The 27,012-nt window shown below is 36.2% G+C and overlaps 6 protein-coding genes across 7 annotated transcripts; 3 read left to right on the forward strand and 3 right to left on the reverse strand.

The window, feature by feature from the left end:
* Positions 1 to 1,609: 1,609 nt before the first annotated feature.
* Positions 1,610 to 4,442, forward strand: LOC108820685 (kinesin-like protein KIN-4C). 2 transcript variants are annotated; one of them, XM_018593685.2, is made up of 12 exons: positions 1,610 to 1,817; positions 2,042 to 2,155; positions 2,254 to 2,373; positions 2,449 to 2,529; positions 2,612 to 2,683; positions 2,786 to 2,879; positions 2,973 to 3,010; positions 3,103 to 3,176; positions 3,271 to 3,348; positions 3,433 to 3,577; positions 3,664 to 4,086; positions 4,164 to 4,442. In XM_018593685.2, the coding sequence occupies exons 1-12, from the start codon at positions 1,710 to 1,712 to the stop codon at positions 4,221 to 4,223; spliced, it is 1,407 nt and encodes a 468-aa protein (XP_018449187.2). In that variant the 5' UTR covers positions 1,610 to 1,709; the 3' UTR covers positions 4,224 to 4,442. The 2 variants fall into 2 exon arrangements, with proteins under 2 accessions (XP_018449187.2, XP_018449186.2); XM_018593684.2 differs by having other exon boundaries at positions 1,611 to 1,817; positions 2,973 to 3,019.
* Positions 4,443 to 4,517: 75 nt separating this feature from the next.
* On the reverse strand, positions 4,518 to 8,289 carry LOC130498338 (xylogalacturonan beta-1,3-xylosyltransferase-like). Its single transcript, XM_056991616.1, has 4 exons — positions 7,694 to 8,289; positions 7,378 to 7,499; positions 6,375 to 6,747; positions 4,518 to 5,359 (listed from the first exon to the last, which is right to left on the reverse strand). Exons 1-4 carry the CDS (start codon positions 8,114 to 8,116, stop codon positions 4,697 to 4,699), a joined length of 1,581 nt encoding a protein of 526 aa, XP_056847596.1. The 5' UTR covers positions 8,117 to 8,289; the 3' UTR covers positions 4,518 to 4,696.
* Positions 8,290 to 9,549: 1,260 nt separating this feature from the next.
* On the reverse strand, positions 9,550 to 12,902 carry LOC108822660 (putative chloride channel-like protein CLC-g). The gene is made up of 6 exons (XM_018595796.2): positions 12,663 to 12,902; positions 12,387 to 12,587; positions 12,113 to 12,290; positions 11,401 to 11,933; positions 10,205 to 11,330; positions 9,550 to 9,902 (listed from the first exon to the last, which is right to left on the reverse strand). Exons 1-6 carry the CDS (start codon positions 12,791 to 12,793, stop codon positions 9,777 to 9,779), a joined length of 2,295 nt encoding a protein of 764 aa, XP_018451298.2. The 5' UTR covers positions 12,794 to 12,902; the 3' UTR covers positions 9,550 to 9,776.
* Positions 12,903 to 15,014: 2,112 nt separating this feature from the next.
* LOC108822462 (uncharacterized) lies at positions 15,015 to 18,651 on the forward strand. The gene is made up of 3 exons (XM_018595549.2): positions 15,015 to 15,170; positions 15,613 to 15,979; positions 16,065 to 18,651. The coding sequence occupies exons 2-3, from the start codon at positions 15,630 to 15,632 to the stop codon at positions 18,442 to 18,444; spliced, it is 2,730 nt and encodes a 909-aa protein (XP_018451051.2). The 5' UTR covers positions 15,015 to 15,170; positions 15,613 to 15,629; the 3' UTR covers positions 18,445 to 18,651.
* A 2,572-nt stretch (positions 18,652 to 21,223) lies between these two features.
* On the forward strand, positions 21,224 to 23,764 carry LOC108822217 (bifunctional purple acid phosphatase 26). Its single transcript, XM_018595250.2, has 9 exons — positions 21,224 to 21,560; positions 21,641 to 21,841; positions 21,943 to 22,054; positions 22,127 to 22,353; positions 22,442 to 22,580; positions 22,677 to 22,897; positions 22,987 to 23,108; positions 23,223 to 23,384; positions 23,473 to 23,764. Exons 1-9 carry the CDS (start codon positions 21,390 to 21,392, stop codon positions 23,546 to 23,548), a joined length of 1,431 nt encoding a protein of 476 aa, XP_018450752.1. The 5' UTR covers positions 21,224 to 21,389; the 3' UTR covers positions 23,549 to 23,764.
* A 54-nt stretch (positions 23,765 to 23,818) lies between these two features.
* Positions 23,819 to 26,919, reverse strand: LOC130498872 (heparanase-like protein 3). The gene is made up of 9 exons (XM_056992579.1): positions 26,531 to 26,919; positions 25,868 to 25,904; positions 25,598 to 25,781; positions 25,380 to 25,528; positions 25,058 to 25,288; positions 24,776 to 24,962; positions 24,573 to 24,698; positions 24,385 to 24,484; positions 23,819 to 24,300 (listed from the first exon to the last, which is right to left on the reverse strand). Exons 1-9 carry the CDS (start codon positions 26,762 to 26,764, stop codon positions 23,950 to 23,952), a joined length of 1,599 nt encoding a protein of 532 aa, XP_056848559.1. The 5' UTR covers positions 26,765 to 26,919; the 3' UTR covers positions 23,819 to 23,949.
* Positions 26,920 to 27,012: the final 93 nt, after the last annotated feature.

Genomic DNA, 27,012 nt, shown 5'->3' on the forward strand with positions numbered 1-27,012 from the left:
TTCGATTTTGAAAACAATACTAACTGCTGGTTCTAAAACCATTAAAATAGTTATCAATGATGTTAAAATAAAGTATTAAAAATTGTAAAATATGTTTTTGTAGTAAAATTTACTTGATGACCACATTACGATTTTTATAATATAAACAGGGTGATAAAAGATTTAAGCTCAAATCGATCAGGCTCACCATAAATTCAAAATAGATTTCGGTCCACGATTACAATTACAAATGCTCAGACCAACATATAAATAACTATATAAGAAACACAAGTGTATGCATTTTAAAAAAATCAAACACATATACATATCTAATTTGTCAATGCTATATAGTTTTAATTTTTATCATATAAGTTTACTCTGCGCAAAGCGCATGTCTTATCATAGTTTCATAGTAAAAAGTATAAGATTTACCTGATTTTTAGAGATGCAAGAAAGATGAATGGACCATCAGGGAGAACAAAGATTCAATAAATCAAAATGTTTATGACACCTTTTGAGATGTACCTTTTTTGTTCAAATTTGAGATGTACCTGTTAGAAAATAATACAAGCAAACAGGAAGGCAAGGGACAAACGGAATTTAAACATAAAACAAAATTTTAAAGCCAGAGATAATATCTGAAATCAAAAGAGAATAAACCGGTGTTAGAAAAAACATGATCCGAACAATGTTTGAACAAAAAAAACAGAAAAATGAAACTATTTAAAGTTTTATTTTAGTTATCCATGGGTTTAATGAGACATATATGCCTCTCCAAGCTTATCCCAATCAATATATGGACTTTGACTTTGGATAATTCCTCCTCTGCAAGGAGGAGTTTGGTTTTGAGTTTCTCTTTCTCATCCTTAAAGTCGAAAGATTCTTCCTCAAAGTTTTCTAACAACTCTATTTGTGCAGAAATAGAGTTTACTTCAAGTTGTGCTGAGTGCCTTAACTCTTTTGCTTCCATCTGATCCTTTACCATAAGAAGGATCGTTTTGTAATGCTTCCGAGTTGCATTTTCTCCTTTCTTAAAACCTTCTTTTGGACTTGATCCATAGTCCATTGAATGATTCCTCTTCAAGTCAATCGAGCTCGCCTCTAAACCTGGCTAGTAAAATTCGATTGTAGTTTTAAAAATCTTATATAAGATATGATATGCGAACTAGAGGAAACACTTACTTTGATTTTTTTGATATTGAAGAAATGATAAAGAGAAGATATGATATAAAAAGAGTATAAACCATGGACCGTGGGTAGGTGAAATTTTACGAAAAATTTTTTACTATTTTTTAATATTCATTTATGGTATTGAATATTTGATCAGGAATTGTGTGTTAGTGAAATCTAATCTATTCTTTTAGCAGAGGAAAAAAACTAATCTAACCTACGTAACCTTAGTATACGTGACATGTAGACATGTAAAAAAATTTCAAAAAAAAAAAGACATGTAAAATTAACAAAATGTGGTCTTTTAACAACCAAAAAAAAATTAACAAAAAAAAAAGTGGCCAAGAAGTTATAAGAATAAAATGGGCTTTCGTTCATTTTTTCAGCCCATTAGTGGAAACAAAAGGTGTACCCTGCACTCTGCAACACCCAATCATTATAATTTGAAATTAGTCACTCACTCCTCCGCTCTCTTCTTCACCCGTTAGGAAAGAAAGAGAAGAGAAGAGGGAGCGTTACTTGTTGGATCGAGAGAGAGAGAGAGAGAGAAGAGACTGAAAATGACGAAGCGGAATCTCCGATCGAAGCCTTCTACAGTCGGTGAAGACGCGGAGCTTCTCTTCCAGAAGAAGATTCGAGATCTGGAGTCCCTCAACGAATCTCTCAAGGTCTTTCCTTCGTAACATCATTTTTTTACGAAATTTCCTCCTGATTTTAAGATCTAGCTTCGATGATCTCGCTTTGGTTTCGTAGCATGATCGATTTTGTGGTTTCGCGTGTGCAGAAAATATCTTATAGTTTTGTATGAAGTTTCATTTGAATCAGTGGAGCTATTTGTATTGAGAGCCTTTAGAGAAGTTGTTATCTTATAATATGATCTGTTTTGAAACAGCTTGACGTGGAAGAGCTGAAGTCGAAACTAGCTGGTGTTTCAGTTACTTCTTCTTCTGGTGGTACCTTGCAGTCAAGTAGAGCTTCTAACAAGTCTATTGCTACAAAAGAGGAGGTGAAAATCATTTTTTCATTCATTCTTCAGGTTTCAATTTAAAGAGATAATCTATTTGCACGCACATGTTGTAACTTTGATACTTGTTGTGTATATAGGGTATGAGCTCAAGGAGTAAGTCGAATCCACGTTCTATGTGCTCAACAAAGAAGCAGCATGGAACTGAGAGTTGTGTAAAGCAGGTCGATGGTGAAGTCCAGAAACTCAAGGCGCAAAAGGTAAACCCCATCTTTTGTCTTGTGGCAGATAATGTGAAGAAGATTTGACGTTTGTGAGTTGTGTCTACTCTTCAGGTTAAGTTGCAGTGCAAGATCAAGCTTGACTCTATGCAGTTCAGACTATCTAAAGCTTCCCTCGAGAAGGAAACTCTTCAGGTTAAGCCAAGATACACCCTTTCGTTGATTGAATAGTTCTATTTAGCCTCAGGTTTTTAGTTAATATCTTCTCTTCTAACAGCTCAAGAAGGAGCTAAGGAAGAGCGAGTTCGAGAAACATGTACTCTCAGCTTTGAACAGGCGCCAGAAGCAGGTATCTGCTCTGCTGATTCTTTATATTGCTGCGTATAGTTTTCAGCAGCAGTTTTGTCCCGAGTTCATGCTGATTCTTGATTTTCCAAATTCTTTTGATCAGATTTTGCAGCTGAAGAATACACAGGCTTTGACAGCCCTGAAGCGTTTAAAATTGCTTCTGCAACCGAAAAAGACCTTTTCCAAGAAAAATAATGGTCAGATAACAAGTGTCATTATTGCCTCTTTCTTCCTGTTTTTTTTTTCATTGGCTAAACTGTTTAAGTATCTTCTTTCTATTTTTCTTCCAGGTCTACCAAAAGGAACGAGCTCTACCATTCAGGCCGGGGTACCCACTGTATGATATGTGCTTTCAACTTTAGCTACTTATTGAATTTCATAAGTTGTCAATGTAAATGATTTCTTGTTCTGGTTGTGTAGGAGTCTAGCAATGAAGTTGTGCTGCTAGTGAAGTTGAACAAGATTCACTCTGGTTACGAACGGCAAATGAAAGAGTATGGTTTCAAAAGAAAGTTCATCAATGCTAATAAAATGTTATTTTACTTCTGTCGTCAGAAATGATAGTGTTCCTTACATTTTTGTTATCAGAATAGCTGAAGAGGTAAAAAAGTTCAGCCTAGAGGCAAGTGTGTTGAAGGCAGAGTTCGAGGGAGAGCAAAACTCATTGTAAGTTGTTTGATAGTTACTAAACTTTTGTTGTAGCCTCAAATTGTGTTCTTCTCTAAGGTGATTTTCTTTATATATATATAGCTCTCCGTCATGTGACAATGGAGTCAACCAGACCCCTATAGACTCGGAACTAAAGGAGCTTAAAGAGGAATTTAGCAAACTAAGTACTCTAGTCAGCCAGATGGAAATGGCCAAACCTCAATTCAGTCAAACAGATAGAGTTCAGGTTATCATCAATTCTGAATTTAACATTTAATCTTTTATCCCTAAGTAACCAGTTCTGAGTTTTCAATTTTCTAACTTGTTCATCAGACCGGACCAGTTGAATACTCTGTTCCCAGTAAGGATAAAGATGAATCAAACTTAATACTCTCTCAGGAGAGAACTTCAGTCTATGGTACCAGTGATGAATCAAGAAGCATAGAGCCATCTCAAGTGAAAGAGTCTGGGGAAGCGCTCTCGTCTGAGGAAGCGCATAGCAAAAAAGAGCAGAGCAAAGCTGAGATGTGTTGCTCTTGCACCAAAAAATCTCTGTGCAAGACGAAAAGCTGCAAATGCAGAGCAAATGGAAGTGGGTGCGGTATCTCTTGTGGCTGCATAGCCTCCAAATGTAGCAACAGAGGAGAAAATGTAAGATCTGACAAAGGAATGCAAGCAGTTGTAGATGGTAAGAAGCCCGTTGACGACACCAAAGTTGCAAACAAACAACCATTGCGTGATATAGGGAATATACAAGTAAGCTTCTTGTTTTTCTTCTGATTTAGACCAGACCATCTTTACATCTTTTTTGTTATTAACTTTGAATTCTACAGGAAGCTGGGAAAGTTGGTAAGCTGAAAAAAGTGCAGAAGCCAGTTGCTAAGAAGAAATGAAAATAACTGATAAAGATAAAGCTTCAAGACTCCAGAGATGTGAGAGTTAGACAAAGTTAAGATTGCCAGAAGCTTGATTGGTTTTGTTTTGTTTTACTGTCTATTTTTTCTTCAGAACTATCATATAGTAGTTCTACATTTGGATCTTGATCTCCATTGGTTAATAGTTGGCAACATTAAGAAAAAAATCACCAAAATATAGTTTAAACTTATTATCCATATATTTTAAATTTGATACAGTATGCAGCAAGAGATAAATAACTATAATAAAAACAAGCCACAAGAAAATTGAACTGAGAAATAGAAAATGTGCTTTTTTCTTATTAATTTGAAACTCTTTGATCTTTTTGTTTATTGCATTGCTTTGTATACACGAGAGAATTGTGTCTATCTAAAGAAACAATACAAAGCTAGTAACTCATATAGACTTGCTTATATGATAGACATTGTGACAAACCAAAGAAAACTATTTTTTATGCAATAAGCCTAAGGTTAAGTCTTCTTAACCAGATAGAGTGAAGCATCATATGCATCACGTCGTAGGGCTGAGCTGGACGGTTCAACACGAAATGCCGCTTGACTTCTAAGACTCTCTTATACATCTTCAAGTATCTAACAAGAGAGACACTCTCTAGAATCGTTTTGATCTCACTTATCCTAGAAACAGGGATTTGTATGGAAAAGGAGTCCCAATTAAGCACATCACTGAATGGTAATGAATAGTTATCCGATATGATCACAGGTACACAACCAGCGTATATAGCCTCGACCTCCCTTGGGCTAGCGACCTCCCAACCACTCGGGCATAGACAAAACTTGCTCATCCCCATTAGTGTTGTATAATCTTTACCCGGAGGAAGACGCTCATACACTTGTACTTGACTGTCCTTTTCTTTCCAATGTTGAAATAAGATTTTTCGGATATTACCGTGTGTTCTTCCCGCGAAAAATGCTAGTATAGATCGAACTCTCGGTGACTTCCCGAGGAAAGAGGGACCTAGTTTACCTTTAGGAAGATAGATCTCCGGAATGGATACATCTAGGTTCGGCCTGAATCCTTCTGAGGTGTTAGCATTGCAAAGTCCCCTTATGAATCTTTCGAACAACTTTGGGTTCCCATCGATCACGTCTGGTGCCTATACACAATATTTTTTACAGAAAAAATATATTATATTAAAATTTAAATTACACAAATGTGTGTTTATCATATTTCCTATTAACATTTAGAATCAAGCTAAGAGGTGAATACAATAGGATATATAATTCTTTTGAAAAATAAAAAAATATGATTCTTTTGGAAATTTACTATACATACAATATTATAAATTGACTATTAATTAGAGTATTTCCAATATCATTCAATTTTAACACTAAAATGAAGTTTAAAATAAGAAATGTTCAAATCATACTTAATTTTCCATTTCACAATAAAACAAAAAAATGGGATTACTCCATAAACAAGTTAATGAATTTATTTTTTACTCAATACTCCATTTTCATTCAAAAATAGAGTACGATTGAATAAAACTCAACTTTATTGACAAGTTACTTAATGTTAAAATAAATAAATAGGATAATACATTAGAGATACTCTTATATTTTCCATTTATATACTCACTTGTTATGTTTCTAATAACAATTAGCCTTTTTGTTAGGTTGAAATAGTATAAATATTAATTGATACACTTTCCTAATTATACGATCCATTAAGTTGTACATTACATTCGTGTAGAAATTATGGGATGATTGGTTGGACTTTAACTAATTATTTTTAGCTTTAATTTTTCTTCACAACCAAACAAATTGCCAATCATGTTTTACGTAATTTTCAAAGTTAAAACCAATTTAAAAAAAAAATGGTTGTAGGAGCCTTATTTTCTATAACAAAAAATTACCAATATAGGAATTTTCTTTTTTATTCTCTTTCTTATTTAGTTTCTACAGCTTTCAAACTAAAATTTATAGTAAATTCTAGAGACTAAAATTTATAGCAAATTCTCTGCAACTGCAATCTAACATCAAAGATGATTACTACATATATCTTCTTTTAGCAATTTGCAATATCTATCATAAGAAATAAAAGGTTGTTATTTGCAGTATCTGATATGTTATATACACTCAATCAATGGTCAGAGAAGAAAAAACACGTACCCAGTCATGGCATGATACCATGAAATGGTCACCTCCACGGCTTCTGTTCCAAAAGGGATACTTAGTAGCAACAACATCAACATAATCCTCTATAAGGCGGTGTAGGCGAGCCCGCGAAAACCCTTCGACAGAGGTTATGGGCTTGTAGACAAAGTGGATGACCTTGGCGACGCTAAATGGAACGAAATAAACGTGAGCATCATCAGGGTGATCTGCCCGAAAATGGCTCCTCATAGGGCCCTCTACGCACATTTCGTCCATGAACTGTCCTTCTATACCGTAAATGTCATTAACAGGGCCGTCGTGGAACAGTGGGGCCTCTCCCTCGGTGTATGTCCACACCTTAAAACGATTCATCATTTCCGTGTGACTCCTGATTTAGTGCATAGACGAGACGAGTGTGAGATCATATTACAAATTTAAAGTTGGCCTCTATCTATCATTTAAACAAATATGTTTACAAATATAAGGACATATAGTAGCAGCCAAGAGCACCATGTAACAAGTGGCTCCCACAGTCCCACTTATGTTAAGTAAATGTATTTCAAGAACAATTTTTAATTAACGTATTTCCACACATGATGTCATGATGTGTAACAGGATCGAGCCTTTGCCATAGTAGCTTTTTGAATAATGAGCTCATGTTAAAAAGTAATTGAATATATTTGATCTTTCTAGGTTCCATTAATCTTATAATATTCAATTTGCAATATTATATAAACTCTTCGATTTAACAAAAGAGGAATAGAAGCTCGTGCATAGAAAGTGGCATCTCACCGGAGCCGTTACATTGTAGTGTAAGTTGCGTAATTGTTTTGTCATGATGATCACTAATATCGATGTAAAATGGTTGGAAAAATAAGAAAACCCATGTGACTATCAAATATGTCAGCGCTATCATCTTTGACGCGCAATCTAAGAAACGATTAGACATTATGTACTAGTCAAGTATTTGTTGTACTCGTAAATTACCAATTTTGTAAAGAAGGAAAAAAAAACTAACTGGTGAAAGGCGGCTGGGTTCTTGTAGAGAGAGCTGCTATAGTTTTGTGTAGAAGCTGCCCTCTTAATTGCTGCTCTTGCTTTCGCTAAATCTGCTTCTACTTTGTTCAACCTACTTCTTTTCTGGACAGCAAAAATTGAAAAAAAAAATAGTAATAATGATTAGAATATTATAAAAGATGAAGGGTGAAGATTCCTTTTATCATCAAGAAGGGTAAAGATTCCTTGGTTGTTGTTATTTTTATTTTTTTGGGTCAACCATCTAATGAAATAAGAAAGCAACCAAGCTTTTTTCTTGAGAAAAAAGGGTTACATACCCTGATAAAAGTTGTTTTACTTGTCGGACTTGAAGACTTTTTTTGGTTATCTTGATCAGAGACAGGAGAAGTAAAAGAAACTGAAGCAAGTGTTGAGTTTGTTGTGTTGCTTTGTCTGAGAGGAGGAGGAGGAGAAGAGATTGAAGCAAGAGTAGTGTTTGTTGTGTTGTTTTGTCTGAGGAGAGACATAGGAGGAGGACTAGAGACTGAATCAAGGGTATTGTTTGTTGAGTTGTTTTGTTCGAGAAGAGACAGAGGAGGAGCGAGAAATGATAAAGAGACAGAAATTTGGTTTTTGTAATCTATGAAAGGCTTATTAGAGGGCTTTGTGTATACAAAAAGTGAAAAAGAAAACAGAATAAGAGAGATAGAAAAAAGGGTTATCAGAGAAAGAAAGCATCTTCTTGATCTTGGAGCTGCCATGGATATGTTTTTCTGCCTCTTTTTTTTTTTAACTCTCAAGAGGAATACACAAGAGCAGCCATGGATGTGTGTGTTTTTTTCTTCTCTTTGTTGTTTCTTGATCCTTTACTATCAAGGAAGACACAAGAGAATTTTGAAAGTGAGGAAGGAGAAAAGTCATAATGATTCTGGGTTATGTCTCTGTCATATATTATTATTAGTGGGGAAAAAAGAGTTTTGCTTCACCAAGCAACTTGCTGGTTTGTTTCTTTGATATTCTTTTTTTGTTTCTTTGATATTTTGGTCAGTTATGAATTATAATCCTACAATTAATGCGATTATTTTTTTTTTTTTAAATTAGAGCTGAGTCATCTATGTGTACGTTTACATCAAGTTTACTTGTATAATGTATTATGTTTTCTTTTTCTTCTTTCATCTAATATTTTATTATTATTATTTTGTGCACACATCTGATATTATACTCTCTATCTTCCAAATTGTAAGTAGTTTTAGTTAAAATCAGTATTATTAAGAAAAATAAACATTTGTTAAAAAGTATCATTTAATGTATTATTTCAACCAATAATAAAATAGCTAACATTATTTAATTGGTCACACACTATTTAATAAATATAAAGTTGCGTTAAAACTACTTACATTGTGAAACAATTTTTTTTTGCTAAAACTACTTATAATATAAACGGAGAGAATATTAAACTGCTGAAAATATCATAAACTGGTTTTTGAAAAAATAAACGCTAGCACCACAAGTCAAATCAAAACGAAAGACACTGGAGCCATCTGAAATCCAACTCCAAAACACTATTTTAATATAATTTTCACACAAAAACCTTTTCCAACCAAACATTTAAAAAAGTTACACAATTTTAGTGCAACACTATAATTTCACTAAAACAAAAATAACTATAATACTACTGACATGAGTAAAAAAAGTTGGGACCAAGAAAGGATTCACGAGAAATATTCTTTATTTGGGCAAAAAGTTAAACCACACGAGTTATATTGAAGAAAATTGATTGTCGAATAGTGTTAAGATAAATCCATACGCTGGCAGCCCTGATTCTGGACCGGTTGAAAGATCCAAAGTCCAAACCCTCAAATAGACTAGACACTGACCTTCTCAACTTAAGAAGAATACGCACTTGTGTCTAATAATTTGTTCTATGAACGAAACATTTTTAATAGGAATATGTAATGTCATAAATACTTTTTATTCAAACATTCGTGTAACCTTTGGAATGCAATCAATATAGAATGTGTAGATCGAAACACAAGGGACAGTGTAAACTGTAAAGGTACTCATGAAGATGTTTAGTTCGGCGTTCCAATATGTTGATCCCTCGTGGAAGCAGTTGTAGGCAAGATAAGAGCCAGCTTTTACAGGCAAACACAACATTTCTAAATCTCTACTTTTTTTTGTATCCATCAATCACTAAGAAAAAGAAAATGCCTTTTTATTCGAGGTGGTACCTTCATGTTTATTCATCATATACAAAGTAGAATAATTACTACAAAGCATGTGCAAGTCTTTAGATCTCAACATAAGAGTTAAATAACTCTTTAGTAAAAAGGTGAAAGAATAAGTCGCTTTGTGCACACCACATAACTGCTTGCAGTTACTATACAGAGTTGATCATTCCTGGATACCTGGATAAATACTTCACGAGAGGAAAGGCAGCCTAATCCGAAGCCTTTTCCACCTGCTTCTAGACAGGGACGGACGCAGGCCTAGTATATGTTCTGGCATGAAGTCATGCCTTGTCAATATCCCCACCAGTGGAGGTCTCTGCAATAGCCCACAAAGTAGAGATTTTTATCTTTTATGATAACTGTTTCCTTAAACTTATCTCTTTAAACGACTGATGAACCGAGAGCTATCAGATGTAGACTATAGAGTCCCCAAAGTCTTGTAACGCCCAAAAAGCTCACAAACAATCCAAATGTATTTTTACATGTCTCTAATCTGTTCTCCCTCACACCTACTTAAATTACTTTTGTAGTATTCGTATCAAGCACCTCATATTCCAGTGCCTATCAGAATCTAATAAGATAACAGCCAGAGAAAAGGAGAAACCAAGATCAACTTACATTGGAGAATTTTGGTATGACCAGTATGTGCCTTAGGCCAACTTCACGGAAGAGGACAAGAGCCTTTGCAAGTGACATCGTCTCCAAAACAGTGTAAGGAGAAGCATTAGAGAACGGGTGTAAATCCAAATACATATTCAATTCCTCCTCGCTTAATTCCACATCCTCTATTCCATCACCCCTCCCTGAACCCTTCTTCGCAAACTCGTCTGCCTTGAACTGAGCAAGTGTCTTGGAATCAAAAGCCACCGGACTAGACAAGAACACTCGTTTCTTTAGCAAAGTCAGAACATGAGTCCTGAGGATTAGACCGTAGAGAACAGGAGCTGGAGCGAGTGGTGGCCCATCAACCACAGGGAAGCCATTGTGATTGGTGGTTTTGAGAACGTGTACAATGGTCTCGATTTTCTCGATGCCCTTGAAGACTTGTAGCGGTCCTGTAACTACATCACCGACTGTAAGCTGCCTCATGTAAGGCTCTGCATGGCTGTGGAGGTAAGGAAACCCTTTTATCTTCATGATGAGGTTATAGATGTTGGCATTGAAAGCATCAGCAACTGTTTTCGAAATCAAGAGGACAACCATCATCATAGGTAACAGAAGCAGGTTATTAGTCAGCTCAAGGAGAATAACACACAAAGAAACAGTCATCCTCATTGATCCGCCAAGAAAGGAAGCAGCGCCGAGCACAGCATACAGACCATCGTTCAGATTTTTGGAGCCGAGCAGCATCCCTACAAACCGTCCATAAGATGCTCCCGTTACGATAACCGGTACAAACAGCCCCGCCGGAGCAACGATGCCGTAGCTAAGGATACTGAGGAAGAAGCAGGTGATGAAGAAGACGAGGACCGACAAGTAGTGGAACTCGAAGTCTGTGTTTTTGCTGAAAAGGTTTTTGATGGCATCATCATTCGTGTTGAAAATGAGGCTGGCTAGGTCGTTGTAGTGACCAGGTGGGCATTGGTACTTCTTGAAGTTGCCAGACCGGCCAATCGTAGGGCACTCCTCTAAGGCATCTGCAGGGCAAGGTTGGCATGATGCAAGAAATGGTAATCCGAAAAGAAGACACGACGTGAAAATTGATATCGCGCAAGCGAGGAGGATTTTCCAAGCAACCCCTTTCCTGTACAGAAGGAAGTTATAAAATGCTTGTACTTGTCTGTGCTTTAACCATATAAAAAAACATAGCTTACTCATAAATGTAGTTGTAAGCTCGAAGAACCTTCTCGAGGAGAAAGTTATAAATGCTTCCCAAAATACCACCGACGAATCCAAGTAGAAGAACAGGAAGCACATCCCCTAAATGATATGAAGCATTCTCTGAATAGACATCAAACACTATCAAGCCTCCTTTACCAAACAACCCGCATTTTCCACTTAAGCACACATCGATTAGTGCCCTGAGAACGATTGCCACAACAGCCGTTGAAAAGAAGATTCTCCACAAAAGCGCACTCCTCCACCAAGAAGACATCTCCTCAAGGGCGAAAAGGACACCACCTACGGGAGCACGAAAGGAGGCAGCGATACCAGCAGCTGAACCACAAGTAACAAGATCTCTTCGATCCCTATCGTTGTTGAAATACCGAAGCCATCTCCAAGTAAGTCCGTATCTCTTAGAGCCGCCTTGACCAAGTATGGAGGCAACGCAAGCACCAGTGTGCACCATAGGCCCTGCCTTACCAATGAGAAGAGACCCCGACACTGCAGATATGTTCCCAATGATCTGTATTCCCAAGCAAAAATTAAAGTTGAGCAATTCTCAAGCGTGAGACAAAATATAGCAACCGGTAGAATTATCGGCCGTAGAATCGTCTATATAATATTTTTCATTATCGACTGTAGAATCGTCCATATAATATTTTTTATGGTCAAGACATTAAAGAAAGAAAGAAAATGATTTACCTTAACAACCAAAGTGCGAAGTGAGAAAATCTCAGGGGCATCAACACCGTTGAGATAAGCCTTGACTTCAGGTATACCGGAACCAGCAGCAGCAGGGGCAAGAAAAGCGGTAATGAGGGAGGCAAAAAGAGTGAGAATCAGGTTTGTAACAGTGAAAACAAAGAAGCCCATGCTGTACCTGTTTTTATCTTTCAATCATCAACATTACATTGCAAAGCAAACAAGAAGAGAGAAAAAAAAAAGAAGAAGCAGAGTTAGTTAGTAAGTTAGTTACCGTCCGGCTAACATCATGTTAGAAGTAACGACGAACTTAACACCGGCGAGATTCTCGACGGCGAGGTTGTTGGTGAAACCGATGAGACTAACAATGATTCCGATGAAGAAACAGAGAAGCCACTTCATGAAGACGTATTGAAAGATCTGCGTCTTGCTACGAGCTCTCCAGTCCTGCTTGAAGAAATCATTCTCCGCGATCCTAAAATTCAAAAATCGGGCTTAGTACTAGGAGGAGAAAGAAATCAAAAGTGAAATTGAGGAAGATTTGGGGTACTCGTAATCGAGGCTTTCGACTGGGCAGAGGTTTGAACCGACGATGGCGACTTGAGAGGAAGAGTTGGTTGCGTGACGGAGGGAGGGGAGGAGCGGAACGGACACGGAATCCTCCGTCGTGGAGTTGAGCATCTCTCTCTCTCTCTCTCTATCAGAAGAATTGGGAAGATGATTGGACTCTTCACTGTCAGAAGAAAGAGAAGGCAAGTCGATTAGTTTTCTCCTAAAGTGGATATGTATCAGATTTAATGATTAGTTGGTCGTGGACTCTTTTTTTGGTCCTCTATTTCTTACTTAATATTTGTTTGAATAACTTCTTGTTTAGAGCATTTGCAACCGATAGCACTATTTTATTTTAGTGTATGTAGTTTTAGACTAAAAACTTTTTTTTCTAACCATAACACCAAATTTAATACTACAATTATTTTACAATATTATACATATTTTTATTTTTATTCTTCATTAATTGTATATTTTATTAATAAAATAAATGAATAATATTTTAGTAGAGTGAATAGTATTTTAGTGTGGTGAATAATATCATACCAAATTTGATCGAAATTATAGTGTTATACTAAAATAACATGATTTTTGTAATTGGTTTAGAAATGATTTTGATATAAAAACTAAAATAGTGTTTTGCAGTTGGAATGGAAATGGCCTTAGAAACCACAATTAGTACTGATAATGTTTTTGTCTGCCCAAAATGTTAATGATCGACTAAATAACTTTCATATTAGACTTAAAATAAGGTTCAGCTACAACACAAAAGTGTATACTGCATACTTAACAAGGCGCTTTTAGCTAAGCTATCAGCGGTAACATTACAAACTCTAGAAACAAATTTAAAAGAGATAAAATCGAAAGAACTTCTCAACACGTTAATATCATAGAGAATGCCCTTCAAAACAAACAAATAATATTTATCAATGGCAAACTTATAACCACATTTTAGTATCACAATTTTGTAACAATTTTTTTAAAAATATATTGTAAACAGCTTCCCCTATTGCATTAAGCATAGTTTTACCACTTGCATACAACAAAAACCATCAATAAGCATTAATACGCATAATCATTGAAACTCATTAATACGCATAAACATGAATATTATCATTTTCTAAAACTTCTTTCAGCCAAATAGGATAACCCAAAATCACATTGAGTAGCCATCTACTCTCTTTAGTCAGGCTTTTTGCAATTAAACAATTAGAATTGCATTCTTTGATTAAGTGGTTTTCTCTAATACTCGAGAATCATACTAGGCGTAAGTCGGATAGTCGGTCTGAACTTAGCAAATTGTAGAAATATGAAGATTAATCGAGGTTAATATCTCATTATACAATTTTTGATAAATTATATATATCTGTGAGTGATTTCTGGAAAAAGAACATATTTCAAACCCAACTTTTAGGTTGTACCTATTCTATTATAAACTTTAATATAATGCCATTTTTATCATGATTTTTCAAACATATTAATAAAACATGTAATAAATACATGATTTTGTGATTATCCTTTTTCCCATAATTTTAAATCAATAAGAATTCAAAAAGTGTAAAATTTTTTTGAAATTTGCATTAATTATTATTATTTGATAAATATATATTGAAAATTTGTATTTTTTGAAACATTTTTTTCTTCTAAAACATAACTTTATGAAATAGAGGGAGCAATTATTTTTTATTTTTAAATCCTAAACTTCATTCTGCTAATCTTAACCATAAATATAGATTCTATGTAAATAAGTGTTTATCTGGTTATTTAAAACTAAAGGTAAAAATGATTTATGCAAAGAAAAGTGGTATTTAGAACTACTCCATTAATGTCTCATTTTCTAATAAATATAGATGAAAAGTGGCTCTCTATGTAATATTTTCTAATAAGTATCTCATTTAAAAAGAAAATAAAAATAAAAATAAAATAGGAAAGAACTTGCTGACATTCTTAATTACCACATGTCTATTTATCATTCATCAACATTTTTTTCAAAAGTTAAATTTTAAATACTTAACAGAAAACATTTAAATATTATTTTCTTATTACTCAGATCCCCAAACTATGATATTCACTAATAAAGTTGCTCTTAGAACATGGAGTAGTTTATACTATTCCTCAATTATTAATTGTATTTTACTTTCATATATGTTGTTTTAGTGATAAAACTTGTTAACGCTACATATTTAAAATGATTTTATAAAAATGTAAACTAAAAATATCTATATAAATAAATATATAAGTTAATAAATTTACAAAATCCCCGAACTATTAATTTAGAGAGGTATCATATCTTATATATTTAAGAGTTGGAGATTTACACGATCTACAAGAGTTTTCCAAAACAACCCCTCGAAACAAATTTATTCGATGTAGTGGACCTTTTCTTTACTTTATTTTTGTAGACACCCAACCCTAATTCGTTTCATCCTCTCGTTTCTTCCCCACAACTCTCACCTTCTCGCGGCCCTAACCCTAGTCTTCCTAATTCCCTCAGCTCTTCCATATTTCGGTAAAATCTAATCTCTCCTTTTCTTCTTCCTTACTAGCCAAACACGCCAATGGTTATCGATTTGACGATTCAGAAAATCCTTGTTGAGCTGACGATAGAGTTTTGCGATTTTGAGATATTGACTTTGTGTTTATGAATTTATGTTAGGGTTTTGAGGATCTGAATCCTATGGGATTCATTTTGTTCTCTTATCTTTTTTTTTTGTATTTAATTATTTTATCTCTTTCCCTTTAGTAAAAAAATGAGCAACTCTGTAATAACAAAATGAATTTGTGAATGATCATCTCATGTAATTAGCATGAGAGTATATCTAAAACGCTTGTGTATGTAGATTTGATTGTACAGTCTAGCTACATTAGCTTTTACTGTTATTTTACTAAATTGATCATCATTATTGTTGGTCTTCTCTTGGCTTAATACAATTTGCTTGTTGTTTCTTCAGGATTTTTTTGTGTGGGTATGGGCAAAGGTAAGCTTATACTGATTTGTCAATCTGGCGGCAAGTTTCTGACAGACGATGATGGGACAATGACTTACACTGGAGGAGAGGCAGAAGCTATAGATATTAATCAGGAGACTTCATTTCTTGACTTTAAGCTCAAACTGGCCAAACTATGGAACTTGGACTATGATTCTTTGTCCCTCAAGTATTTTCTCCCCGGAAACAGAAGAACCCTTATCACCATGAGACAAGAGAAAGACATGAAGAGGATGTATGATTTTCATCTGAGCTCGGTCAGTGCTGAGGTTTTCGTAACAGGACAAGAAGGCTTCCACTCTCAAGCACTTGTCTCACCTGCTGCTAACTGGTATGTATGTTCTCTTCTTCTCTTTATATGATTTACGTTCTGTTGTTCAATGGATGCATAATCCGTTGATGAATTTTAATTGCAGGTCTGATAATATAGCAGTCACACATGTGGCATATGGGAATGTAGCTAATGTACCTATTCAAGTTGCCACAGAAACTCCTGAAGATAACAGCCTCGTTGATGTTGGTTTGAGATCTAGAAAGGTCGCCCCCAGGTTTACTTCTGAATCCGGTGGCCTTGTTGAGATTCCTGTGACCGTATCCACTGGTCCAGTGTTACCAGCCAAATCAACTTCGAAGAAACCCATAAGGAAAGGGAAGACGAGTCTTACTTCCAGTAACTCTAAACTGACTCCTAAAAGCTCCAAACAACTAGGGATGGGTTCAAAAAGCTCCTCTCCAACTAGTTCCCCTGCGAGTGTCAGTAAACGAAGACGTGTGATGGAAGAACCCAGTGTTTTGCTCGAGGATGGAAACGTCGGTGATACAAGGAGGAGATCCTTAAGAAACAGGGGAGAAATTCGAAAGCCTTTAGTAGAAACTGATGAGGATGAATATCTCTTAAGTGAGGAGGATGATGCTGACGATGTTGATGATGACGATAATGTTGATGTAGATGATGATGACAAGGACTACGTGCATGATATTGAAGCCTATTACCCTGAAACTGAGGATGTTAACTCTGAACCCCAGATGAGTTATTCTATCTCTGGTGTTAACGACGGTTCTGTACAGAGCTTGGTAGCCTCATGGAAACGTTGCATTACCGGTGTGGGTCAGGGATTCGAGAGTGTCGTTGAGTTTCGTGATGCACTGCAGAAATACGCAGTTGCTTGTCGTTTTGGCTACAGGTTAAGGAAGAATGAATCAAACCGAGCGTGTGGCGTTTGTTTAGTTGGAGGTTGTCCTTGGAAGATTTATGCATCATGGGTGCCATCAGATAGCATGTTTAGGATTAAAAAGTTCAACAGAAGGCATACATGTGGAGGAGAATCCTGGAAATCTGCACATCCAAAAAAGAACTGGGTGGTGAGTGTCATCAAGGAGAGGCTGCAGGAGAATCCAAATCAGAAGACTAAGAATATCGCCGACTCCATATTTCAAGATTTTGGTATTGAGCTAAGTTATTGCACCATTAGGCGAGGCATTGATGAAGCCAAAGGAGGGCTTCACACATCATTCAAAGAGGCGTATAAGCATTTGCCTCTTTTTGTGAATAAGGTTGTTGAGACAAACCCTGGAAGTATAGTTGATCTTGTGGTTGGTGAGGACAAGAGGTTCCAGCGGCTTTTTCTGTCTTTCCGGTCTTGTATACATGGGTTTCAAACTGGTTGCAGGCCACTTCTTTTCCTTGATGCCATTCCATTTAAGTCTAGGTATCATGAGATTTTGTTAACAGCTTCTGCCTTGGATGGAGATGATGGTGTGCTTCCAGTGGCATTAGCTCTTGTTGATGTGGAAACTGACGAAACGTGGCGTTGGTTTCTGGAACAAGTAAAGGTAGCTGTGCCAAGTTTACGACCCCTTACCTTTGTCTCTGACCGTGAGAAAGGACTAGTGAGTTCTGTGTTGGAGATTTTCGAGAACGCACATCATGGTTATTCCATTCATTACTTGATGGAGGATTTCATGAGAAGCCTGAAAGGTCCGTTTCTTGGAGACGGGAAGCCGTCCTTATCGTACTATCTACTGGCTGCAGCACGTGCTGATCGACTTGATGGGTTTAAGGTATACACTGAGCAAATGAAACGAGTGTCTCCAAAAGCTTATGATTGGGTAATGGAGATAGAAGCAAAGCAGTGGGCCAATGCATTGTTTGAAGGTGAACCATACAGCCACATAACCTCAGATGTGGGAGAGATCTACGCGAAATGGATTGAAGAAATTCAGGAGAGTTCCATCGTCCTGAAGCTTGTGGCATTTATGAATAGAGTCGTGGAGTTGGTAAACAGTAGCCAGGAGAGGTCAAGAGAGTGGTTCAGCCACCTTGTGCCATCTAAGGAGGAGAGTCTAGTGGAAGAATGCAAGAAAGCAAGCACGCTAAAAGTTTTCTTTTGCTCGGACACGCTTTTCGAGGTTCATGATGGGTCTGTTCAGCTCGTGGACATCAGTAACCAAACTTGCAGCTGCTTCGGGTGGAAGCCCACTGGTCTTCCTTGCCAGCATGCGATTGCTGTCCTAAACACCAAAGGCAGAAATATATATGAATACTGTTCAAGTTTCTTTACAGTTGAGAGTTACCGTTCAACGTATTCAGAAGCTCTGGGACCAGTTGCGATCGACTTGGCTTTAGTGGAGAATGAAGGGAGCAGCAAGGAAGAGGAAGAACAAGTACTTCCGCCTCTGTTTTCACGTGTTCAGGGAGTGGACAAGAGAATCAAAGACAGGAAAAGAGGACGATCCGTGTGCTGTACAAAGTGTGGAGGAGTAGGACATAACAAGGCTACTTGCAAGGATGATTGATAATCTTGTGTTTGGCCTGCTTCTTGTCATTACATTTGTACAAAGGTTTGCATCTTTCTTCATAGATTTTATTTGGAACCGCAAGAAGATCCGGTAAGGATTACTCTCTCCCTTTTCTTACTCTCAATGTTAGTGTATAAAGTAATAAACTGTGTTATGCTTTGTGGTTATGTGTTGCTTTGGATACACTAATACCTTTTTATAGTCTTTCTAACTGTTATTTGACTACAGCTAAATTTTAGTTCTTCCCTTTGCATCATTGCTGATGCCAAACCTTAAATTATAGCTTTTTTTATTTTCTTGGACAAATCCTTAAATTATAGCTAGCATCTGAAAAAACTTAGGCATTTCTAAATATTCTTTTCAAAAGAGATTACTGATCTTTAAATTTAATGTTTGGAGGTGTTATATTCCAAAAAACACAACCTCAAATCTATTCAAAAGAATATATATTTTAAGTTCTTTCCATCATAGGAAAAGTAAACTATCGATCGACTCTATTTTGACCCAAAAAAAGAAGAAGATCAGACTCTATAAAGACGTTTGTCAACCAAACTATGACTCAGTGTCTCTGTGAACAACATAGGACGGCTAACTTGCAAGATTATCAGGTATATTTTGAGTTCGAGGCACATGTATAATTTCAAATGTTCCAAATTTTTTTAACCATCTCTACCAATTTTTTTTTTTTTAAATATGTTGCCCATATCACGTGGAGTTATCATGCATTCCATAGTCCATCAAACCCACAAAACCTTGTAATGTATTATACCATCACTGTCCCAAAAATCCATGCTTCTTCCATGAGCCATCAACATATAATACCATATCCTTTTTTGGATCGTAGATTTAGGTAGGGCTCTGGGAAAATAAATAGAATCCGAAAATCCGAACCCAACCTCATCCGATAAAAATGAATCTGAACCAACATAAATACTGAATGAACTTTGTTTTATGGTATTTCGGGTTATTAATATTATCCTAACCGAATCCAAAATCTAAATGGATATCTAATAGAACTTGAATATTAAAAATCCCAAAAGAACTTGTACCAAACATGATCTCAATTCCTAATATGTATCTAAAATACACAAATATATTATTGAACATCTAAAATAATTATCGATTACATAAAAATTGATGGTTGAAGGTGACAGTTGAGGTTTGAAATTTTTAGATTTTGGTTTTATTTTCATTGCGTAATGTTTTTCAATTCATGAAAATTTGGTTTTCGCTTTATGCTTTCATTTATTTGGTTTTCTTTCTATCAATAAGTATATTTATTTTTCTTTTCATTTTGAATGATCACGTTTAATGTTTTTTTCTTATTTTTGAATCGATTTTATTTATGTTTTGGTCATAAAATATGTACAAATCAAGTACTTTAAAACCGAAGAACCGATTTTATTTATGTTTTGATTACAAAGTAGGTATAAATCATGCACTTTTAAACCAAAGAATTGATTGGGACTCGAACCCAAAAGTATATCGGATTGTACCGGTTCTTTGAAGATTTACTAACCCGACCCAAATCCGATAGTATCCGAACGGGTCCCGAATCGAACTTTCATATAACCCGAATGAGACTGATTTTGATAAACCCAAAAAACCGAACTCCGATTGGATAAAAGCGAAACCCGATTGGAACCCCGAATGTCTTAGTCTAATCCTTCCTCTTTTGAAGCAAATAAAGATATATCGAAGAAAAAGTCTTTTCCAGATGATATAAAATTAGAATGTAGGTATTTTATTTGGCACCTGCGATTCGATCCGGATCAGAATGTAGACTATTTATTTGGGATCCAATGTGATTAGATTATTATACTACTCCACAGATCAGAATATCCGGATCTAATCCACGTATATTTTTTAATATATTCGTCTCATCTTATCTATATTTTCACCTGCGTTATTTAAAACGCATAATACTTAAAAAAAAAATTAGTTAGTTAAATTTTTAAAAAAGTATTATGCGTTTTAAATAACGCAGGTGAAAATATAGATAAGGTGAGACGAGTATATTAGAAAATATATGTGGATTAGATCCGGTTTTTTAAACGCATAATAAACCGGTCTGATTTTTACTTTTTGCAGATAAATTTTTCTTTATGAAAGTTAAATTTTGGGTTTTCAAAATATAATATGTTTAATTTGTATTTCTCTTTTTTTTCAAGACTAAAATAAGTTAACATTTTGGAATATATTTAATAATAATTATAAATTTAATTAGTAAGTTCAACTATAAAATTATATAATAATCTATAAGATTTTACTCTAGTAAAAACATGAAATATCTTAAATTAAAATTCATTTACAAGGTTAAAAAAATTCATGTATGGTGATATATTCTGTTAATAATTAAGTAAGAACCATATTATCCTTATTAAAGTATCTAGAAATAGTTAAAAATTTGAGTTGCATAGATCGCTAGGCAAAAATTTTTTTTTATGATGTTTATGTTATAGTAAGTCAATTCGGTATTTATGTCGGATTTGAATCGGTTCAAATTCATTTTTATCGGATCGGGTTCGGTTCAGATTTTGGATTCGGTTTATTTGCCAAGTCCTAGGAAGGATGCTTAGGCTAGTGCCCAAACTGAGTCTAATGAATAATAATCTCAACTTGGTGTACATTGGTTAAATGTTACGGTATCATGCTTAAGATCCAATCCATTTCTGACAAGATCAAAGAAAGAAGCCAATGAGAAAGCTCCACGTATGTGGAATTGTGGATGGAGATAGTTGATAAATGTGAGTGGGACAACAATCAAATGCATTCGTCGAGATAAATCTCTCCCTCATCTTTTGTGGTACCCAATCAATCCCCTCGACTTTGTCTCAGTCACGTCGCTTCCTCATTTATCTTCGGATCTCTATAGAGCGAAGACGTGCTTCTCTGATTGATTCTTTGATTGTAAATTGATTTTGCGATCAGGTAGAGCGAGTATGAAGATTCATCATCTTCTGGTGGTAGTAGTCTCTGTGTTGTTGAGCTTAGTTTTAAACGGAGAAGGTGGGATCACAAGTAGCTACGTCCGCTCCGAATGGCCCGCCGTTGATATTCCACTCGACCACCCAGTTTTCAAAGTCCCTAAAGGCTACAACGCTCCACAACAAGTCAGTTGCTTTCATGATTTTGAATCGAGAAACTAATTAACAAACATGTGCTGATTAATTAATTTAATTAATTAAAACAGGTGCATATAACACAAGGTGATTATGATGGAAAGGCAGTTATCATCTCTTGGGTGACTCCTGACGAGCCTGGCTCCAGCACCGTCCATTACGGCACCGTTCAGGGCAAATACGACTTTGTGGCTCAAGGCACACACTCAAACTACACTTTTTACAACTACAAGTCTGGCTACACCCATCACTGCCTTGTCTCTGGCCTCCAGGTAACTAACGATACAAGAACAAGATTCAGTTAGTTATATATAACTACACTCAAATGCCAATTTATTAATATATACCTTTTTGTCTGTGGTGGAACAATTAGTATGATACAAAGTACTATTACAAGATCGAAAGTGGTGAATCTTCTAGGGAGTTTTGGTTTGTGACACCACCACATTTACATCCAGATGCTTCTTACAAGTTTGGTATCATAGGTATGTCACTCTCTCAAATGGATCTTCTGCTTTCTACCGCTGCTATTTCTGATAATAAGATTCATTTTGTAGGCGACCTGGGCCAAACGTTCAACTCCTTGTCCACGCTGGAACACTACATGAGGAGTGGAGCTCAAGCTGTGTTATTCCTTGGAGATCTCTCTTACGCTGACAGGTATCAGTATAACGACGTTGGTATCAGATGGGATACTTGGGGCCGTTTTGTGGAGCGAAGTACCGCTTATCAACCCTGGCTCTGGTCTGCTGGCAATCACGAGATCGATTACATGCCTTACATGGTGAATATATACTATTTCTTGAGAGTCATCTTAGTGTTGTAACTTGTCACTCTACTCAGGTTTTGGCTCTTCTGTCTTTTTTTTACAGGGGGAAGTGACACCTTTCAAGAATTACCTTGAGCGTTACACTACCCCATACTTGGCTTCAAAAAGCAGTGATCCTCTGTGGTATGCTGTTAGGCGTGCCTCCGCTCATATCATTGTCCTCTCCAGTTATTCTCCTTTCGGTAAATAACATCATCCCCTGCTTCTAACACTGTCTGTCTTATAAATAAAAAAGGTGAGTGAGTTGACACACTTGTGTTTCTGATGTGTTGTTACAGTGAAGTATACACCACAGTGGAGATGGCTTGATGAAGAGTTCAAAAGAGTTGACAGGGAGAAAACTCCATGGCTAATTGTTCTGATGCATGCCCCTATATACAACAGTAACGAAGCACACTTCAAGGAGGGTGAAAGCATGCGAGCAGCTTTTGAGGATTGGTTTGTCGAATACAGAGTCGATGTTATCTTTGCTGGACATGTTCATGCCTACGAGAGATCGGTACTTGCTATCATTTAACATCTACTCTCCATAGATATATTTTTTTTTATTATATGCTTCATTGTAAAATCTTTGTTTTTTATAATCAGTACCGAGTATCAAATGTGCGGTATAATGTGTCAAGTGGAGATCGTTTCCCGGTTCCAGATACCTCAGCTCCTGTTTATATCACAGTTGGAGACGGAGGAAATCAAGAAGGTCTTGCCGGAAGGTGAGTGACTTGAACAAATCTAACAATGATCCTTGGAATAAGATCTAAGAACTAGATACAGTAGACGTAGAGCTAAGACTAAGATTTGAACCGCTGATGGTCTTTTGGTTGCAGGTTTAGGGAACCACAGCCAGATTACTCTGCATTTAGAGAAGCTAGCTACGGGCACTCCACTCTGGACATAAAAAACCGAACACATGCGATATACCACTGGAACCGCAATGATGATGGGAAGAAAGTAGCAACAGATGAGTTTGTGTTATACAACCAGTACTGGTGAGTTTTGCTATTTCACCTTTAACTAAAGCTTTAGGTAACTACATAGAAACAGAGCTAAGTGAAAAAAAAATGTGCATGCATGCAGGGGAAAGAACATTAGACGGAGAAAGCTGAAGAAGCATTATATCAAGAGTGTTATGGTTGACTGGATTGCCAGTTGATTTGCTTACTAAAGTATAGGCGAAGATATTCGTCCAACTCTTTACTCTTTTTCTACCAGATCTTGATTACTTATAATATTGTTTGTGCTTATTCATCCATGAAATTTAATATTCTAATAAGACATAAACTAGCTAAAACATATATACTTGCCTGTAACAGTTGTAGAGCCAGTGATGTGCTCAGAAGTTTAAGCTTAATGTATTCAAGCAAGTGCACATCAAAATGCAATTAGTATAGTTAGAAATTATATTTTTTTCAAAGAAAGAGAAGGCTTTGGAAATTATTTCATTGCATTTATTTGGTCTATAAAGTTTATTATGAAAGATAGGTACACTTTTTTTTATTTTCTAATCAAATAATTGAATGGAGCCATCTTAAAAGTCCAACAAGCAGCAGCTCTCTAAGCACATGCAGGCACAACAACGTTCGGCATATGCACAAACACGATGGAGTATGGAGCTATTGTTATTGGCTCTGCTGAGTTTACATGTATCGGTTCCAGTGGAGGTATGTCACCTGCCGAATTAACCTGCAGTGCATTACCGTTGAGTAGCATAGTCCGGCTGTGTAGATCTCCATCCTTTGCTGTCAAATGGTACTCTTCTCTTTGGGTTTCACCATTAGAGTCCCAAGGTAGCTGGGAAGTCGCTACTATTTTCCTGTGTCTTAGACTGAAAGTGTTATTTAGCTCTACCTTGGCCACAACTGTTGTAGTGTTGTCAAGGTTCATCAGTAAAACTGTGATCCCTTTCTGCATCATGAAAACTTTATTGTTACCCATCAGAAGAAATAATATGTTTTTTCGAGTTACATATATATGGAAACTCTGATTTACCGATGGTCTTGCACAATGAGTGTATGAACGTATCTTCTTTGTTCCGGAAAAGCTTGTGAACAGTACCTTTCTTCCCATAAGTCGTCGCCAAATCAGAGCACTGTAATTTGTTGACAAGTAGTTAGGATGAAAATTTTCAAATTTATTCTAGTGACAGGGCCAAGTTTCATCTTATATATTAGTTGTACCTGTAATAGTCAGGGTTGGGAGTGAAATTAGTAGTATTCAGCAGGCCATAGTTTCCTCCGATTAGAGACTGTCTACAATATGTTTTCGTATCATAAACTGATGACATACCAAGCTGGTCCAGGTACCTACCATCGTGCAATTTAATATCATTTTTTAGTAAAAGTCAAGTTTATATTCTGCTGGTATGGTGTCCTTTTCTTACCAGAAACTATAAACGAAAGCATTAGAGACAAGGTTACGCCCGCTGTTGTAGGCGCCACCAGCCTCACCAACCCACGCCACAGCCTTTGTTGAGGATTTGTTGATTATGTTCTTTAGCCTGCGGAACGTTGCCTCTTGGTCCAGGTACGAAGGGTTTAGAATCTTTTCTATCAGATGCTGGTCCATTCCTAATCCATCGAAATTGTAGTTTTTTTTTTCTTCCATTTAGGTGTGATAATAAGGGAAATGATGAAGAAGCTGCTTGATGATGTGAAGCCTTTACCTGAACCGAGATCGTAGATGTGATGAGTGGTGGCATTGAGAGAGTCTCCAGCTTTGTTCAAGTATTCTGTGAACCAAGCAGCGTCAAAGAAACCACCAGGGCCTATCACCAGTGGCATGGGACTCACATCCTTATACACCCGGTTCACAATGTTTCGAAGAGCTATGGTGTCCGTAGCGTACTGACTTGCTGCAATTCTTGTACCAACACCACTTCCACACAGCTCATTGCCTATAGAGAATTATAAAAAAAAAAAAGCTTAGTGATCTAAAGAGATTTGATCTCTTGCTTATTATGCATATTGTCATATCAGGTGACTTACCGAGCTCCCAACCATCGACCGTGTGGTTGTTCTGTACTATATATCGGATGAATGATTCAGCATTGGTGTAGTCCCAGGCACCTACGGCTTCACCATTGGGTTGTATGCTCCGCCCAGAGAGTGCATTCAGCCCGAAGATGACTTTAGCTCTGATTCAGACCACACAAGAATGTAAGAGAGAGAGTTGAAAGAAAAAAAAAAGAGAATTTAAAGGTTACCCGGTTTTGTTAAAGAAGGCATTAAGCTGGTTCCATCGGTGCCTAGACAGACATCCTTGTGTGTAGCCAAAGAGAAGGGAAGTGTTTTGGGTGAAAGGAAGACAAGGCTGTTGATGATGTGCTGTCTCATATACCACCAAGTCTTGTAGTGTTCCTCCTATTCTTATTTTCAGTGGAGCGAATTCTGTATTTTTTTTTAAAATTGAAAATTTTCAAATTTTTTGAACATTTAAGATTTAGAATTATCAGAGACGTGATGTGATTACTTACCTCTGATTGCATTCTGAAAAATAGTGTTGTTCAGGTCCTGCAAGAAGATCAACATATATCCAAGTTACACTAGGCTTCATTTTCAGTACTAAAATGGCATTGGATTTGGACCTTGGTACATAATGATATTTGACTTCACGTTCCATAAATGGTAAAAGAGTCATAAATGGAGTTTTATAATTTCTACAAATGTTCTTTTATGTTTTATTCATTCCATTTCTAAAAGAAACAAACAAACAAAAAAATCAACACAAAGAACAGAAAAACACCACATCAAGATCTTAGCTAATAGCCTGCAGATATATGGTTCCCAGAGATAAAAGTTAATCACCCAACATCCCCAAAACATGAGAAAGAAAAACTGTAAATCCACCTCTTAAAGCTATACTAGCTCAACATACAGAGTAAACGTCTACCAAACAAAATAAAATAAACCTCTAGTGTTTTGTTTCTTGGTAAAAGATTTTCAACAAAAAGTAAATTGTATTTGCTAAATTCGGAGTGCCTAACAAATGCATTGCTGTTACACCGACTAAAAATACACGTGAAGTGTTTTTTCTTTTTCTTTTGTTCTTTTTCTTTTAAAGATGTAGCACAAGTTGCATTGTTTTCGCCGGAAACAAAATGAAAAAAAAGAAATGTAAAAGAGAGGGAGAAGAAAACCAGGTTAAGAATCGAAGCATGGTTCCAAGCACAAGTTCCGTAGTCACATTTCTGAGACGGCCACCAATCCAAAGTGGCGCAGATGAAGTCTTCGTCTACTGTTCCCACGGCCTCTTCTCCGTACACAAACACCGTTCCTTTCACTTCTACGGCCGAGCTTACGGCGGTCTTGTCCGAAAACCGGAACACCCAAAGGAATAAAACTATCACCAATATTATTTGACGACAACCCATTTTTCTCTTCCTTATTTTTATAAGAAAATGGGATCTGGTTTGGTGTTTTTATATATATGCAAATGGAAGACAGAGACCTTACTGAAAAAGTGAAAATTGTTTTAATTTAAGTTATTTAATGGTGTAATTGGTGATCAAGTTTTGGAATACTATGAATACAAGGATTTAAAGAAAATGGAATGTCAACTAATAGAATGATGGAAGTTATGGAATAAAATAAATTGAATTAAGGAAAGAGATATTGCTAT

The sequence above is a fragment of the Raphanus sativus genome, chromosome 8 (assembly GCF_000801105.2).
Source record: "Raphanus sativus cultivar WK10039 chromosome 8, ASM80110v3, whole genome shotgun sequence".
NCBI classification, from domain to species: Eukaryota; Viridiplantae; Streptophyta; class Magnoliopsida; order Brassicales; family Brassicaceae; genus Raphanus; species Raphanus sativus.

What these genes read in the sequence shown, in the direction of transcription:
- LOC108820685 (XM_018593684.2), top strand. Translation starts at nt 1,710, where the DNA reads ATGACGAAGCGGAATCTCCGATCGAAGCCTTCTACAGTCGGTGAAGAC. An exon ending in AGAAACTCAAGGCGCAAAAG is followed by an intron (nt 2,374 to 2,448) that starts GTAAACCCCATC and finishes TCTACTCTTCAG; the next exon opens with GTTAAGTTGCAGTGCAAGAT. An exon ending in TTCAGGCCGGGGTACCCACT is followed by an intron (nt 3,020 to 3,102) that starts GTATGATATGTG and finishes CTGGTTGTGTAG; the next exon opens with GAGTCTAGCAATGAAGTTGT.
- LOC130498338 (XM_056991616.1), bottom strand. Translation starts at nt 8,116, where the DNA reads ATGGCAGCTCCAAGATCAAGAAGATGCTTTCTTTCTCTGATAACCCTT. An exon ending in AACCCAGCCGCCTTTCACCA is followed by an intron (nt 6,748 to 7,377) that starts GTTAGTTTTTTT and finishes GCACTAAATCAG; the next exon opens with GAGTCACACGGAAATGATGA. An exon ending in TGGTATCATGCCATGACTGG is followed by an intron (nt 5,360 to 6,374) that starts GTACGTGTTTTT and finishes TATTGTGTATAG; the next exon opens with GCACCAGACGTGATCGATGG.
- LOC108822660 (XM_018595796.2), bottom strand. Translation starts at nt 12,793, where the DNA reads ATGCTCAACTCCACGACGGAGGATTCCGTGTCCGTTCCGCTCCTCCCC. An exon ending in GTCGAAAGCCTCGATTACGA is followed by an intron (nt 12,588 to 12,662) that starts GTACCCCAAATC and finishes TTTGAATTTTAG; the next exon opens with GATCGCGGAGAATGATTTCT. An exon ending in GCTTACAACTACATTTATGA is followed by an intron (nt 11,331 to 11,400) that starts GTAAGCTATGTT and finishes CCTTCTGTACAG; the next exon opens with GAAAGGGGTTGCTTGGAAAA.
- LOC108822462 (XM_018595549.2), top strand. Translation starts at nt 15,630, where the DNA reads ATGGGCAAAGGTAAGCTTATACTGATTTGTCAATCTGGCGGCAAGTTT. An exon ending in GTCTCACCTGCTGCTAACTG is followed by an intron (nt 15,980 to 16,064) that starts GTATGTATGTTC and finishes TTTTAATTGCAG; the next exon opens with GTCTGATAATATAGCAGTCA.
- LOC108822217 (XM_018595250.2), top strand. Translation starts at nt 21,390, where the DNA reads ATGAAGATTCATCATCTTCTGGTGGTAGTAGTCTCTGTGTTGTTGAGC. An exon ending in CTCCAGTTATTCTCCTTTCG is followed by an intron (nt 22,581 to 22,676) that starts GTAAATAACATC and finishes GTGTTGTTACAG; the next exon opens with TGAAGTATACACCACAGTGG. An exon ending in GTGTTATACAACCAGTACTG is followed by an intron (nt 23,385 to 23,472) that starts GTGAGTTTTGCT and finishes GCATGCATGCAG; the next exon opens with GGGAAAGAACATTAGACGGA.
- LOC130498872 (XM_056992579.1), bottom strand. Translation starts at nt 26,764, where the DNA reads ATGGGTTGTCGTCAAATAATATTGGTGATAGTTTTATTCCTTTGGGTG. An exon ending in GCCTTCTTTAACAAAACCGG is followed by an intron (nt 25,529 to 25,597) that starts GTAACCTTTAAA and finishes GGTCTGAATCAG; the next exon opens with AGCTAAAGTCATCTTCGGGC. An exon ending in CTCATTGTGCAAGACCATCG is followed by an intron (nt 24,301 to 24,384) that starts GTAAATCAGAGT and finishes TTCATGATGCAG; the next exon opens with AAAGGGATCACAGTTTTACT.